At 40.2% G+C, this 14760-nt stretch overlaps 1 protein-coding gene and 2 non-coding genes across 3 annotated transcripts; 1 reads left to right on the top strand and 2 right to left on the bottom strand.

Moving 5' to 3' along the window:
- Positions 1 to 5829: 5829 nt before the first annotated feature.
- On the bottom strand, positions 5830 to 5900 carry trnag-gcc (transfer RNA glycine (anticodon GCC)). Its single transcript has one exon. It is a non-coding gene; the product is annotated as a tRNA-Gly (tRNA).
- A 598-nt stretch (positions 5901 to 6498) lies between these two features.
- On the bottom strand, positions 6499 to 6569 carry trnag-gcc (transfer RNA glycine (anticodon GCC)). The gene has a single exon. It is a non-coding gene; the product is annotated as a tRNA-Gly (tRNA).
- A 366-nt stretch (positions 6570 to 6935) lies between these two features.
- On the top strand, positions 6936 to 11873 carry LOC145350561 (dolichyl-diphosphooligosaccharide--protein glycosyltransferase subunit 4). Its single transcript, XM_080199765.1, has 3 exons — positions 6936 to 7033; positions 10458 to 10604; positions 11713 to 11873. The coding sequence occupies exon 2, from the start codon at positions 10459 to 10461 to the stop codon at positions 10570 to 10572; it is 114 nt and encodes a 37-aa protein (XP_080055891.1). The 5' UTR covers positions 6936 to 7033; position 10458; the 3' UTR covers positions 10573 to 10604; positions 11713 to 11873.
- Positions 11874 to 14760: the final 2887 nt, after the last annotated feature.

Raw genomic sequence — 14760 nt, 5'->3', positions numbered from 1 at the left:
ACTTCCCTTTAATGAAACCGTGCTGCGTCTGCTCTATCAAGCAATTCCCTTCAAGATGCCTCGCAATTTCCTCCTTAATGACGGATTCTAACATTTTACCTACCACAGTCGTTAAACTAACCGGCCTATAATTCCCCGCCTTTTGCCTGGCACCCTTCTTAAACAACAGCGTAACATTAGCCGTTTTCCAATCTTCCGGCACTTCCCCGGAATCCAGCGACGTTGGGAAAATAACCACCAAGGCATCCACTATAACCTCCGCCATTTCTTTCAGAGCCCTCGGATGCATTCCATCCGGTCCTGGGGACTTGTCCACAATCAGCCCCTCCAGTCTGTCGAGCACCGCCTCTCTAGTAACAGTAATGTCATTAAGACCCTCCAGTCCTACCACCTTTCCATCTCTAACACCCGGCAAATTATTCACGTCCTCCTCCGTGAAGACAGAAACAAAAAAGTTATTCAAGACCTTAGCCATATCCCCATCCCCTACCACTAGGTCCCCTTTCTCATCCTCTAAAGGACCAACGTTCACCCTAGCCAGCCTCTTCCTTTTTATATATTTATAAAAACTCTTGCTAGCCTTTTTTATATTAAGCGCTAGCCCAGCTTCATAGCTTCTCCTACCCTCCTTTATCAACTTCTTTGTCAATCTTTGTTGACATTTAATCCTTTCCCAATCCTCTTCTCGCCCACTGCTCTTAGCTACTCTAAATTTCTCCACTTTTAATTTAACACTTTCCTTCACCTCCTTCGTTATCCACGGCTTATTACCTTTCCTCCTACGGTCCTTTTTGACCATCGGAATAAATTTCTGCTGAGCACCAAGAAAGATCTCCTTAAAGATCCTCCACTGTTCCTCAGCAGACCTACCTTCCAACGCGCTCCCCCAGTCCACATACGCCAATTCTTCTCTCATCCTACCATACTCCCCTCTATTCAAACAAAGGACGCGTGTCCGGGAACCCACTTTCTCCTCCTCCATCTGCAACAGAAACTCCACCATACAACGATCACTCTCTCCAAGAGGATCCTTCACCGCAAGGTCCCTAATTCTACCCGCCTCATTACATAGCACCAGATCCAAGATAGCTCGCTCCCTCGTCGGCTCCAACACACACTGTTCAAGGAAATTATCCCGGCAGCATTCCAAGAACTCCTCCTCGAGCCCACCTCGTCCAACATGGGTCGACCAATCAATATGCAGATTGAAATCCCCCATAACTACTGCCGTCCCATTCCTGCACGCCGCACTTATTTGCGCGTTAACAGCCCGCCCCACCTCCAGATCATTATTCGGGGGCCTATAGACGACACCCACCAGCGTCTTCCTCCCTTTGCTGTTCCTAATCTCCACCCACAACGATTCCACTTTCTGCTCTTTGGCTCCGATATCATCCCTTGCTACCACCTTGATACTATCCTTAATCAGCAGAGCTACGCCACCCCCTCTTTCCTCCTGCCTATCCTTCCTAAACACTTGATAGCCCTGTACATTCATCTCCCAGTCCCTGTCACCTTGCAGCCATGTCTCTGTAATGGCCACCAGATCGTATCCATTTGTGCTGATCTGCACCACCAGCTCATCCACTTTATTCCGAATGCTTCGTGCATTCAGATAAAGCGCTTTCATCCCAGCCTTCACCTGGACCCTATTTGCCGTAACGCCACCAGTTGGGACATCCTCGGCCTCTTCCCTTACCTGTACCCTATCCTTAACTTTAGACCTCGTAACGTCACCTACCCTCGCACCCTCCCCCCCCCAATTAGTTTAAAGCCCTGTCTACAGTCCGCTTTACTCGATTCGCCAGCACTCTGGTCCCAGCACGGTTCAGACCAACCCCATCCTGCCCGAACAAGTCCCACCTACCCCAATACTGGTGCCAATGCCCCATAAATTCAAACCCATTCCTCCCACACCAATCCCTGAGCCACCCATTCACTTCCTTTATCCTGTCAACCCTACGCCCGTCTGCACTCGGTTCAGGCAGTAGCCCAGAGATGACCACCTTGTCGGTTCTACTTTTTAATTCCATTCCCAGCTTTTCATACTCCCTCCCCAGATCCTCAGTCCGCACTTCGCCTACGTCGCCGGCACCCACATGTACCACAACGACCGGGTTCTCACCCTCCCACTCCAGGTTCCTCTGCAGCCCAGCTGCGACATCCTGTCCCCGAGCACCAGGCAGACAACACACCCTTCTGTGCACTTTGTCATTGTGACAAAGGACAGTGTCAATACCCTTCATCCCACTATCCCCAATTACTACTACGTTCCTTTTCCCCTTCTCCTTGCCTATGTCCTGCTGCATCACTGTACCGTGTGCAGTTTGCTCACCAACCTCACCTGCCTCGTTCTCGTCCAGCCTGGAAGCAAGAACCTCAAACCTGTTACGCAGATTAAGAGGCTGAGGCCTCCGCTCCTCACCCCCCTCCCTCCTCCCGGCAGCCCCCTCTTGTCCCTGACCCTTAGAGTTAGCCAGTCTAGGGGGGGTGGATGTCACTTGCACCCCATTGACAATGGCACCCTCTCTCCCCCGATGAGCCTCAGTGTCTGTAGCTCAGAGGCCAGCTCATCTACCTTGAGCTGGAGCTCCTCCAGCAACCTGCACTTACTGCAGACATGGTCACTGGGAAGGACCCTGGGGTCCACCAGTTCCCACATCATACAGAAACCACACATCACATGCCCCTCCATTATTCACTGTAATTTTTTATGGGGAAAAATTTTTTTCCTTGTTTCTTGCTGTAGTAGTTTTGAAAATTTTTTTTTTCCTTGTTTTTTCAAACTCACCTGGCCTTTTTTCCTTCAAGCCCTTTTTGATATTAAGCCCAATTAGCTCACTCTGCTTCCCACTCACTCCGCTGCCCGCTCAGACGCTGCCCGCTGTCTACAATCTACAATCCACTAGTTTTATGGTCACCATTATTGGGGACTAGCTTTTTAATGCCAATATTTGTTAATTAATTGAATTTAAATTCCACCAGCAGCCCCAGTGGGATTTCAACTCATGTCTTCAGCGTGCTAGTTCAGGCCTCTAGCTTATTAGTCCAGTGATATTATCATTATGCTACCGTTCAAATATTTCCCGTTTCTCTCCCTTTCACTGAAATTCTTCATTCTGCTAACATTCTAGTAAATCTCTGCAGCAACATCAGTTGCATCTGCTACTTCATTTCCAATCAATGTGATCTCAGCAAATAAATTATATACATTAACTAAACTAACTCATGGGGACATACTGCCGATTCTTGGGAAAGGTACATATAAAGATCTAGCAATTGCTATGGCATAGTTGCCTCTTTCCCAATAGCAGTAATATCTGGTGCTATGCCAAGGGCATATCTTGGACTATACATCAGCAATATCAACAGCAGTGATGTCAGTAAGCAGGGAGCAATAAATCACACTGAAGTATTCACACACATCAAACCAGCAAGTCATAAGCACTTCATTTTTAATTTAATTTTTCAGTTAGTAAAATAAATGATAATTAGATTAAACTAAAATAAAGACATTTCTTAAAAAATATTTTAAAAGCATGGGGATTTTTGTTTCATAATACAGCAGTCTGCTATTTTACAAATATAAAATTAGCTTCGCAGGAACAGTGAGGGTGTCTTGCAGTAATTACGAATTCAGTACTTCACTAAAAACACCGTTACATCTCATTCAACAAGTCAGAATTTTTCAAGGCGTTTTACAGTGAGATTAACAGGGTAATTGTAGAAGTTGTCTTCAGTCCATAGATTTTTTGTTGATTACAGTCTGGGAACACCTCAATAGTGCACCCTCTGGGGAAGTTGGAAATTGCTCACAGCACCTTCTGGAGTTCTGAGTTATTTTGTGCATGGAGGGTGTCCACGTGTTTCTGTCAGTTTATGTGGAATAATGACAGTCACTGAATCATAAAATCCCTACAGTGCATAGGAAGCCATTCAGCCTATCAAGTCTGCAAGCGAGACTCTGACAGAGTATCTCAACCAGGTCCACACCCCTGCTCTATTTCCATAACATAGTAAGAAGTCTCACAACACCACATTTGAGTCCAACCAGTTTATTTGATAGTAATCTCACAAGCTTTTGGAAACGGTGTTTCTTCATCAGGTGTGTGGAAGGTTCTGATCAGAGAAGGGCATATAAAGACACACACAGTTTACAGAATACTCGTTAGAATGCAAGACTTTACAGTTAACCTGCTATTCAAGTCTTAAAGATGCAGACAATGTGAGTGGAGATATCTTGGACTGTTTAGTTAATGTTTAGTCATCGAGGTTTACAGCATGAAAATAGGCCCTTCGGTCCAACTTGTCCATGTTGCCCTCTTCTTAAACCCTGAAGCTAGTCCCAATTGCCCACATTTGGCCCATATCCCTCTATACCCATCTTACCCATGTAACTGTCTAACAGCTTTTTAAAAGGCAAAATTATACCCGTCTCCACTACTGGCAGCTTGTTCCAGACACTCACCACCCCCTGTGCAAAAAAATTGCCCCTCTGGAAACTTTTGTATCTCTCCCCTCTCACCTTAAACCTATGCCCTCTAGTTTTAGACTTCCCTATAGGAGTTTTGCTTTTGGGAAAAGATATTGACTCTCTAACTGATCTATGCCCCTCGTTATTTTATAGACCTCTACAAGATCACCTCTCAGCCTTCTACGCTTCAGAGAAAAAAGTCCCAGTCTATCCAGCCTCTCCTTATAACTCAAACCATCAAGTAACATCCTAGTAAATCTTTTCTGCACTCTTCCTATAATAGGGTGACCAGAACTGTACAGTATGTTGATTTTGATTTGTTTTCTTCAGTAAATCTTAAACCTTGAAATCATATTGTACAATTTCTTTAAAATGGACACTAAGAATTCAAATCATTTTTATTGGTCTCCATAGGGATCATAATGATATGAAGGTTTTGAAATCAGTGTAAACTGAACATGTAGTTTCAACAGTTGAAGACCATCATCTAAACCGCTATATGTTACTATTTGGAAAAACATATTTGTGATTTTGTGAAATGTATTTTGTCTCCCTATCTCATTATTTATCTCAGATCTCTGAATACAATGGTGTAATGGTGAGGCAGAGAATTGACCAACTCCATTTGCCAAAGTACTTAAACATAAACTCACAATATATCATTCTGTAACACAGCCCTCCCACCAATTTGTCATTTTGTTTTTGTTTAATACAAACATAATAATTTGATGCAGTGAGAGCTTCCAGCTTTAGTGAAATTCTGATACAGAAACTTATCAGTGCAATCCCAACATTAAATTAGAAAAATATCACAAGATTTTAATTAAAATGGCATACAATTTTACTTCATAATTTTATATTACAAAATCAATGCTTTGCATATCATATGCAACAATATTCAATGGTATTTAATTGAATATGTAAAATTGGAAAATAACATAAAGCCAGTTTGATTTACATTATGCATCTTTCAAATCTGTAAATATCCCAAATCCCAGAATTCTTCTTGTGGGAGAAAAGTTAATTGTTTATTTGTATAACCATTCTGATATCTAGCCACTTTACTACCTAGGAAACAGTTTTGTTGGTTTATTGTTAAAAAGTCACAGCATAGAAGCTATTGTTACTTTTTTCTCCACACATGGTGAATTTAATGCTTTGATGACAAAACATTGTTATAAAATACACAAAGTAAAAGCTAAAGACATGTCCCTTAAAATGTTTCTTGTAATAGCATTCAATGTAGAAAGGCCGTTAAAATTGGAATGTATTTTTTAAATTATTTCCGTCCTTGATGCATTTAAATGAAACAAAGCGATATTGGAAGTTGCACCGACTTAAAGAAAAGTTGAATCTGCATTGGCCGGGAATCGAACCCGGGCCTCCCGCGTGGCAGGCGAGAATTCTACCACTGAACCACCAATGCAAGTAAAGATCAACCTCTCTACTCAAGTACTGAGTTATGACATCGGTTCTCAACGTTGTAAGTGAGGGGTCAAAAGCATCCTCATCATGTCTTACCCTGTCTTCTTCAGTAACTTTAAAAAATGGATATGTGTTTGAGTAAAATTAACTGTTTGGAGATAACGCTGTCATAATTTTGACTTGTACCTATGAGTGCATCTTATCTGCATTCATGTTCTTCTCACAACTGGTAGGAAAATTAGTTGATTGATATTATCATCATCCACTGACTCGTACAAAGACTTCCCAAACATTTCTGCCAGATAAAAAAGTAAAGATGTTGATTTTATTTGTTTATTTGTGTATGTTTCTCCCATACATTTTTTCTCTTTGTGACAGATCAGCAGAGAGAAACAAAACATTCAGAGACAAGGGAAGCCAAAAGCAAAAAAAGTTTTTTTTATATGCTTACATTTCAATTACTAGTAATTAATGTAAAATATTATATTCCCAGTTATGGTGCACAAGGTAGGCCGTTAAAATTGGAATGTATTTTTTAAATTCGTTCCATCCTTGGTTCATTTAAATGAAGAGATACTGTGATTGAAAAAAATTGAGTCTGCATTGGCCGGGAATCGAACCCGGGCCTCCCGCGTGGCAGGCGAGAATTCTACCACTGAACCACCAATGCAACTGACAAGCACAACCTGGAATCAGCAGCAGCTGTATTAACAGATTAGCTACTGGCTACAGTGAATCTGATGTCTTCAGATGAACGCCTGGCAAGATTTGGTTCTCTCTTGGTAACATCAGAGTTCGGTCATTTGTGAAATAAACGATTGTTTTGTTCTCCCAGATGACACTACTACCTGTTTTGTCCCTCCACCCACCCAGCCCCCGCCACCCACCCCCACGCCCACTCCTCCTCACCTCCCGTCCCCCGTCCCCGCCCCCTCCCCGCTCTCCGGCCTTGCGCTCCCTGCCGGCCGAGCCCCTCTTTCCTCCCGGCGCCGCTCCTGACACGTGATCAGCGTCGTTTGCGTCATTGGAGCACGTGGTTGAACGTGATTACGCCATAACGCCGAGTCCCAGAATGCTGCTGTTTTGGGGAGACGTGGCCTGTAGCCTGTGGTGTTAGTAACAACGGTCCGGGAGGTGAGCCTGTAATCTGGGCGGCAATTAAATATATTGTTTTGAAAACTCCTATCCTGCTTCCCCCTTCTCCCCCCCGGGACAGGGTGGCTTCTGCAGTGTTTCGCTGAGCAGTAGAAATGGGTTATTACAGGAGCTGCTGGATGTTCTCCATCACAGCCTGACATCCATGTCGTTGCTTCTGGATTTTGATTTATTATTGCCGCATGTACTGGGACACGGTGAAAAGTATTGTTTCTTGTGTGCAATACAGACAAAGCATTACCGTTCATAGGAAAGGAGAGGGTGCAGAATGTGGTATTAATCATTAGGTTCTGTCCCACCAGTCTCTGGGCAGTGTAAATCTGTGGCTTTGGTAATAACTAGGGAAAAGTTCTGGTGAGATTTCGGGTAGGCGAAGCTTCGAGCACAGACGTTGATTGAGTCTTGATGGTTCTTCATTGTTTTCACCTGTGCCCACAGAAATCACTGAAAATTGGTAGGCAGGTCAAAAAGTTAACTGAACATTACAGTGGTAGGGGTGAGGTGGTTGTGATCGGGCCAGCATCTGGATTGCTGCTTTCCGGTTTGGGGTATTAGTTTTGGAAGGGTGTAAAATGTAGCTTCATCAGAGACATACCAGATTGTAGTGTTAAAATTTATATAGGTTTGGTAAACTTGGTTTGTATTCCCTGAATTACAAATTATACAGTAAGAAGTCATACAACACCAGGTTAAAGTCTGTTGTAAGACTTACTGTGTTTACCCCAGTCCAACGCTGGCATCTCCACATCATTACAAATAATAGATATTTAATTGAGATGTTAAAAATGCTAAAAGGATTAACTGAAAATTAAGCAATTTTTTTTAAGCTACCATGTATGAATTATAATTATTATTGAATGTGTAAAATAACTTAATGACTTGAGGCCTGCATTGGCACTGTGGCATGCCTATCTTTTCTGGCATTCAGTGTGATCTGTAATCCTTGATCCAACCAGAAATAAAACAGTTTGTTTATTAGTCATAAGTAGCTTACATTCACATTGCAATGAAGTTACTGTGAAAATCTCCTAGTCGCCACACTCCAGCACCTGTTCGGATACACTGAGGGAGAATTTAGCATGGCCAGCATACCTAACGTGCACATTTTAAGACTGTGGGAGGAAAGTGGAAGACCTAGAGGAAACTCACGCAGACGTGGAGAGAATTTGCAAAATCACACAGACAGTGACCCAAGCTGGGAATCGAACCTGGATCCTTGGCATTTTGAGGCAGCAGTGCTGACCAGTGTGCTGCCCCAAAAACCTGGCCCAAACCATTTGACTCAGATTGGCATCTGGCACAGAAAATGTCCCAAAGTTGCCAGTTTTAAGACTCTATGTTGTAGGAGTTACAAGAGATGTGTAGTGGTTCCAAGTCAATCAGGTGGGACTTGTCATCTAGTCCATAGCTTTCTTAATACCAAGCTGCCAGCTCTCTTGTAAGGACTTCAGGATGGTTAGGTTGAAGGTCACCTAATCTGGGCCCCTACCTACTATTATTTGAGTTGTGGACATTTAATGGCAGCGATACAGGTTTGTGAATCATGCACAGCATCACCTAAGGTTTTATTTTATTCCTTCATTTACAGGCTGTGACTGTTGCTGTCTAGGCCAACATTTATTGTCCATCCCCATTTCCCCTTAAGTAGGCTCTAATGAGCCGTCTTAAACTGTTTTGAAGTAGAAGCGCCCACCGATACTGTTAGGGAAGGAGTTCAGAATTTTGACCCAGTGACAGTGAAGCATTTGGTTCCAGAAATATGTTCAGGGTGATCATAGAATTTAGCCTCCTACAACAGAGACCAAACTTTGCCTACGTTATTGCTATTCGACCAGCAACTCAGAAATTGAGATTAATTCCCACTAAATGTTATTTATCGGCTAATACCTGAAAAAAAGCAGAATGATTGTCAAAACACAATGCTGTCTCACTAATCTTCTCAGAGGATGGAACTGCTTCCTTGCTGTGGCCTACATTTGAGTGTCTCAACATACTGATTAGCAAGCAAGTATCCAGTCAATTTGCTTCACTTTACATTTAGAGAAGTGGCTGTGTTCAGTTGGCATATCCACCAGAAAATAGCTCCCTTGAACCCACATCATCTCTGAATTCCCCTCCAAATGTCTCTCGGTATGAACACTTCGTGGTTACGAGGTTAAAATCCTAGAATTCCTTATTCAGCATTGACACAAAACCTGCATTTATGAACAAGGTCACTATTTCATTTTAAAGGTGACGAAGGATGTGCAATAAATGTGGTCTATCCCATGCCCTGAGAACAAGTTTTTTTAAAATATTGAACCCCTGACTTGTCCTGAAGGCAGTCAAAGGTGAGAAGCTCCACCTTCATTTGAGAAAGGTTGGAGGGAGGCTGGTTAATTGAGAACTAGTGCCAGTTTGGTAGCACGGTTTCTTCAGGATTTTGCACAATGTAATAGTGGTCATGGAGTCTGCTTTAAAGAAAACAACCCATTACATAAATTCATCACTTCAAATTAGCATAGGCATGTAAACATTATGCTGTACTGAAATCTTTGCTTTAGAGATGATGTTGAGATTTGTATAGGCATTCAAAATCTTGTGCTCTAGAAAGAGTTGATAGAGAGAAATTGTTCCAGTTGTGGAAGGATTGAGAACCAGAAGACAAATTTAAAGAGATTGGCAAAAGAACTAAAAATAAAATGGACAAAAGTCTTTTTATTTAGTTAGTGGTTAGGATCTAGAATGCACTGCCTGAAAGACTAGTAGAGGCAAATTCAAATGTGGTTTTCATAAGGGGATTGGATAAGTGCCTGAATAGTGAAAATTTGCAGGACCAGGGGCTGGACTAGCTAATTGATCTGACAGGAAAGTGGCACAGACTTGTTGGGGCCTCTTCTGTGCTGTTATCATTCTGTATAACGCACAAAGCGTATTGTCAGGAAGTGCCTCTTGGAGGAATCAGACAGCACAGTTTAAAAATAATTTAACAGATGAGGAGGAATTTGTTTTCTAGTGAGTCGCCAATTTTGGAATTCTCTTCCTCAGGGATGAGCAGAGTTGGTTCATTGAATATTTTCAAGACTGAGTTAAAGATTTTCTGATCTCCAAGGGAGTCAAAGGTTATGGGGCCTACCTGAAACTTTGGCCTACCTATCCTTACTCCTCCCTTCTGATCTTATAACAATTAAAGCACGTTGTTTGTTTTCAAAAGAGTATTTGCACTAATACTAAGCACAGTACTGTTTAATAGGCACTATGATTTCAAACTGGAAGAGCTTTGAGGTGATCACAATTTTCATCCCTCCAGCTTTGACTCCAGTAATACATGTATATTAATCCCAGAATAGAAGGTATTTAATATGCACACACATTGTAATCTTTACACTTATTTTTGAAGTAATGTTATCTTTTTATCTTGCAGGATGATCACAGATGTACAGCTAGCAATCTTTGCCAACATGCTGGGGGTATCCCTTTTCCTCCTTGTGGTCCTGTACCATTATGTTGCTGTTAATAACCCCAAGAAGTTGGAATAATGGAGTAGCACAGGAGTGTCATATTGTGACAGGTATTGAAATATGAGTTACATAGAATAATCAAGGATATTTTAAAGCTTATTACGCTGATAGTTGATGAGGGCATATAATGCATAACTTCATAAGTTTTAAAATGTTATGAATTCTTAATATGACATACTCTCTGAGGCCCACTGCCATCTTTAGTTGTGATGACCTTTGACTTAGAAGTAATATATAAGGAAATTTTATAATTTCATTTAAAATCAGCAGTTTTAAAATATATTTGAAGGGACTTTTAAGAGTTTGCATCAATTGTAATTTTCTTGGAAAATAAGAAATACTGATCAGGTGATGTGGCGCCTTGACCTGTGAGGAGTACCAAGAGGGAGGAAATTAAGAAAAAAATCTATGTGGCAGACAGATACAAAGGAGAGATGCAGCGGAGGAGCTGGGGGGTGGAGCTGTTAAATGCATAACGCAGATACCAAGAAAGCAGGTAGATTCAAAAAGAAGAACACACTGAATTCTTGCAAGAAAAAGAAAATCACTCTGGCAGAAAAAGAGACTCAAGCTGTTGTAAATAGTTAAAAAGGTCTAAAACTTGGAACGTTAGGTAAATAGCTCAGAGGAACTGAAGAGCTGTATATTTTCCTGAATGTAGCCAAACGTGAATTGAAGTGTTGGTTCAAAAGGAACTGTTAGAAGCTACACCATTGGGACTGTTGTGACTGAAGGGGAGAATGTTTGTAGAAATGTGACTTACTGGGGATAATCATAATCTTGAAACCCAGGAGTGAAATTTCTTGTTGGTGAGGACACCTGACCAACTTAGTGTGAATTAATAACAACATATTGTTTATCTCCATAATCCCATATATTCTGAAGGCCAGTATTTGTGATTATATGAGACATAGATTTGTTTTATTGACTAGTTAAAGTGAGATTTACTTTTTATTTTAAGTACCATTTTCCTGTTAATTTATGTTTACTTTGCATGGTTCTAAGCCATGTTAAAGTAAAAGCTACAATAAGTGGAATCTTGTTGGTATTGTCTTCATTTCGGGGCCATTCAGTAAATTTGGTTATTTTGTTTGCTGTTCCATCACAGGGATTGTAACAGTAGTATACAGGAATTATATTGTGGTTTTTATTTTACAGTATGAAGATTAGGACCAATAATTCGCATTATTTTGAGAGATGGAAGCCAATTTAGATGAAACACGATCCACTTTGGACTTCATCAATACCACAATGAATAACAGCTGCATTAATCGTGTTTTGTACTAAAAAATGCTTGTCAATAAATATTTGACTTGAAATACTGTATTTTGTGATTCCTTTAAAATTATCAGCGACATCAGATTTGTGTGTAAAGAGAGAAAGAAATGTTTGCTATCCTGTCTAGAGTCAAACATTGATAAAAATATGGATAGTTTGATATCTCATAATTTGCGACATGATGAAAGACGTCATCGGAAGGCCTTCTGTAGCTCTGCCATCCAAGGTATTGTAATACCAGTTTATGATGAGCTAACTTAAAACCTATTGCTGTAACAATCATACTGTGGTATATATGGGGTATTTATTTCTGAATTTGCTTTGGGAGAATCCCATAATTACTGTGAAATGTGGCTCATAAGCCTAAATCTTCAAAAACTCCATGACAAATTAATTTTTGATCTTTGAAATTATTTTCTCTTTCCTCACTGAGGGTGGTAAATACCTCTGACTTCTTTGGTCCTTCTTCCTATCAATTTTCTATTGCCTCAAGTTACCAAAGCTCTTTCGTTGATTAGCCTACATCCCTTCAAAGCTTTTTTCCTCTGAGGCAAAACTCAACAGCCTGAAGATTAATTTCTTTAGTTATGTTCAGTCATTTGACAAGCTATCTGCAGAAGGAGAAAAAAATGACATTTACTGGGTCTTTTGTAAGCATGTGACATCTTGTTTTATTTTCTCTGATCTGTGCTTAGTTAATAAAGAATTGGTCTGAATTAAATTGTTAAATATTGAGATTAACTAACTTCTAGAATTTTATTATGACCATAGTAAAATTCTTAATTGTCAAGACTATCACAAACAGTGGTAGTTTTGAGTTTCGTTAATTATTAATGATTTAAATTAGTTTTTTTTGGAGATTTGAGGTGATACTTGGTTTAATTGTTTGTTTGTGCTGGAAAGCTCTTTTCAGAAAATGCTTAAAAACTATTGGTATTGAATCTAAAATGCTGTCTTCTCTGTACAGTTTTAAGTTAATACTAATTTAGTTTATTTTCAATTCCTAAGAATAAACACTTTCAAGTTTTTAAACTTGGGGGGAAGGGAATGGGAAATGCAAAATGGTGTTTGATTCTTCTTGATTTTAAATTTAGGTGAACTGACATCACTAGATGCAATTCTTAAGGAGTCAGACCTTAACACTGGCTTTATTAGTTCATCACCTACTAATGTAAGTGTGTACATTGTTTCTTTCTGTCCATTTAAAATTTATTAATGACCAATGATTTGCTAAATTTGAACTCTTAAGCAGAACTGCAATGAATTCTGTTTTTAAACAGGTGTCCCTGGTTTTTGGACTGTGTGACTGCTGATGGTGTAGTCCGGGATCCAGCTGTTTTAAAAACTTATGCACATACGTTTAACGTCACAACATGACGACTTGACATTGGCTTGTGCTAGGGTTAGATGAAAACAGGTTTTGGTATAACTGGGGAAAGCACAAAACTCAATCAAATTTTACTAGTGCCTTAATGTTAAATAACCTTTTCAAAGTAAAAGCTTCTGAACATTGCAAGCTGTTTTTCACAGATAAGGAAGCATTTGGGCAAGAGTGAACTACTGAGACTAGCTGGTACAAAGCGTTAAGTCTGATAATATAATTTGTGGGAAACAACCTATTGATCAGGAACTGAACTTGAGGGAGAGCTTGGATTTAGATAAAGAACTCAAGTTATTGGATATTTTGTATTAAGATCAGCTTTCTAGGGGGGAAAAAAAGTGTAAAACAGCATAAGGCTCTTCCTGCTACAGTTAGGAAGCAACTTGTTCAGGTGTCAGTTAAATAACTAAATTGAATCATTGCCAAACTGACCACTCGCTTGTGTTTACACTTATGAAGTTTTTGTTTACAATCGCTTGAACCTAAAGGGGTACATCTGCATATTTGTGTGTTCTGGAATTATTGTACAGCAGTATTTTCAGGTGCTTGTAATTTCTTGCCACTTTTTAATTAAAAATAACTTAATCCAGAAATATTTGTTTTGCATTGTCTATTCCATAGTACAGACCCAGAACAGTGAACTGTTTGACATAATGTAGATGTTAAAGGCTGGGACTTGACTATTAGTTATCTTTTGAGACAGAGTGCTCAAGAATACAGTTATGGACTACACAAGATTTGGGTTGAACCCAAGGCATTTGGTCATTCTCATTAATGAGGCAGTAACAGAACATTTTAAAAGATGCTAATACAATCCAGCAGAGTCAACATGACTTTGTGAAAGGAAATTATGTTAATTTATTGGAGTTTTTTGAGGACGTGACAAGCCGGGGGGAGGGGTGTATCTTTGTGCATCTGGATTTCCAGGAGGAATTCATTAACGTACTACATAAAAGATTACTGCACAAAAATAAGAGCTTATGGTGTTGGGGGTGATGTATAAGAATGAAAAGAGGATTGGCTAACTAAGAAGAAACAGTAAGGATAGATGAGTCATTAGTTATGTTTGCCGATGATACAAAGATAGGAAAACAACTTGAATAGGATGCCAAGGGATATGGATGGATTATGTGAGTGGACAAAAAAATTGTAGATCAAGTATGATGTGGCAAAATGTGAAATTGTCCACTTTAGCAGGAAGAAAAGCAGAATATTGTTTAAACAGAGGTTACAGAATACTACAGCACAGAGGAATTTGGTGTTCGACACATCACAAAAGGTTAATATGCAGGTCTAGCATGATATTGGGAAAGCAAATGAAATGTTGGCCTCTATTGCAAGGAGTTGAAGGATAAAAGTAGTAAGTCTGGCTACAACTGTACAGAGCATTGGTGGCAATCATAGTGTATTGTGTATGAAGGGATGTGTTTGCATTGACAGTTCAGAGAAAGTTGTCAGGTACTTGGGATGAAGGTGTTGCCTAATGAAAGGTTGATCAGGTTGGACCTGTGCTCACTGGAATTTAGAAGAACAAGGTGATCTTACAA

This window comes from Carcharhinus amblyrhynchos, chromosome 1 (genome assembly GCF_965287045.1).
Source record: "Carcharhinus amblyrhynchos chromosome 1, sCarAmb.v2.hapA, whole genome shotgun sequence".
Lineage (NCBI taxonomy): Eukaryota > Metazoa > Chordata > Chondrichthyes > Carcharhiniformes > Carcharhinidae > Carcharhinus > Carcharhinus amblyrhynchos.
This window is presented reverse-complemented; position numbering and strand designations above follow the sequence as displayed.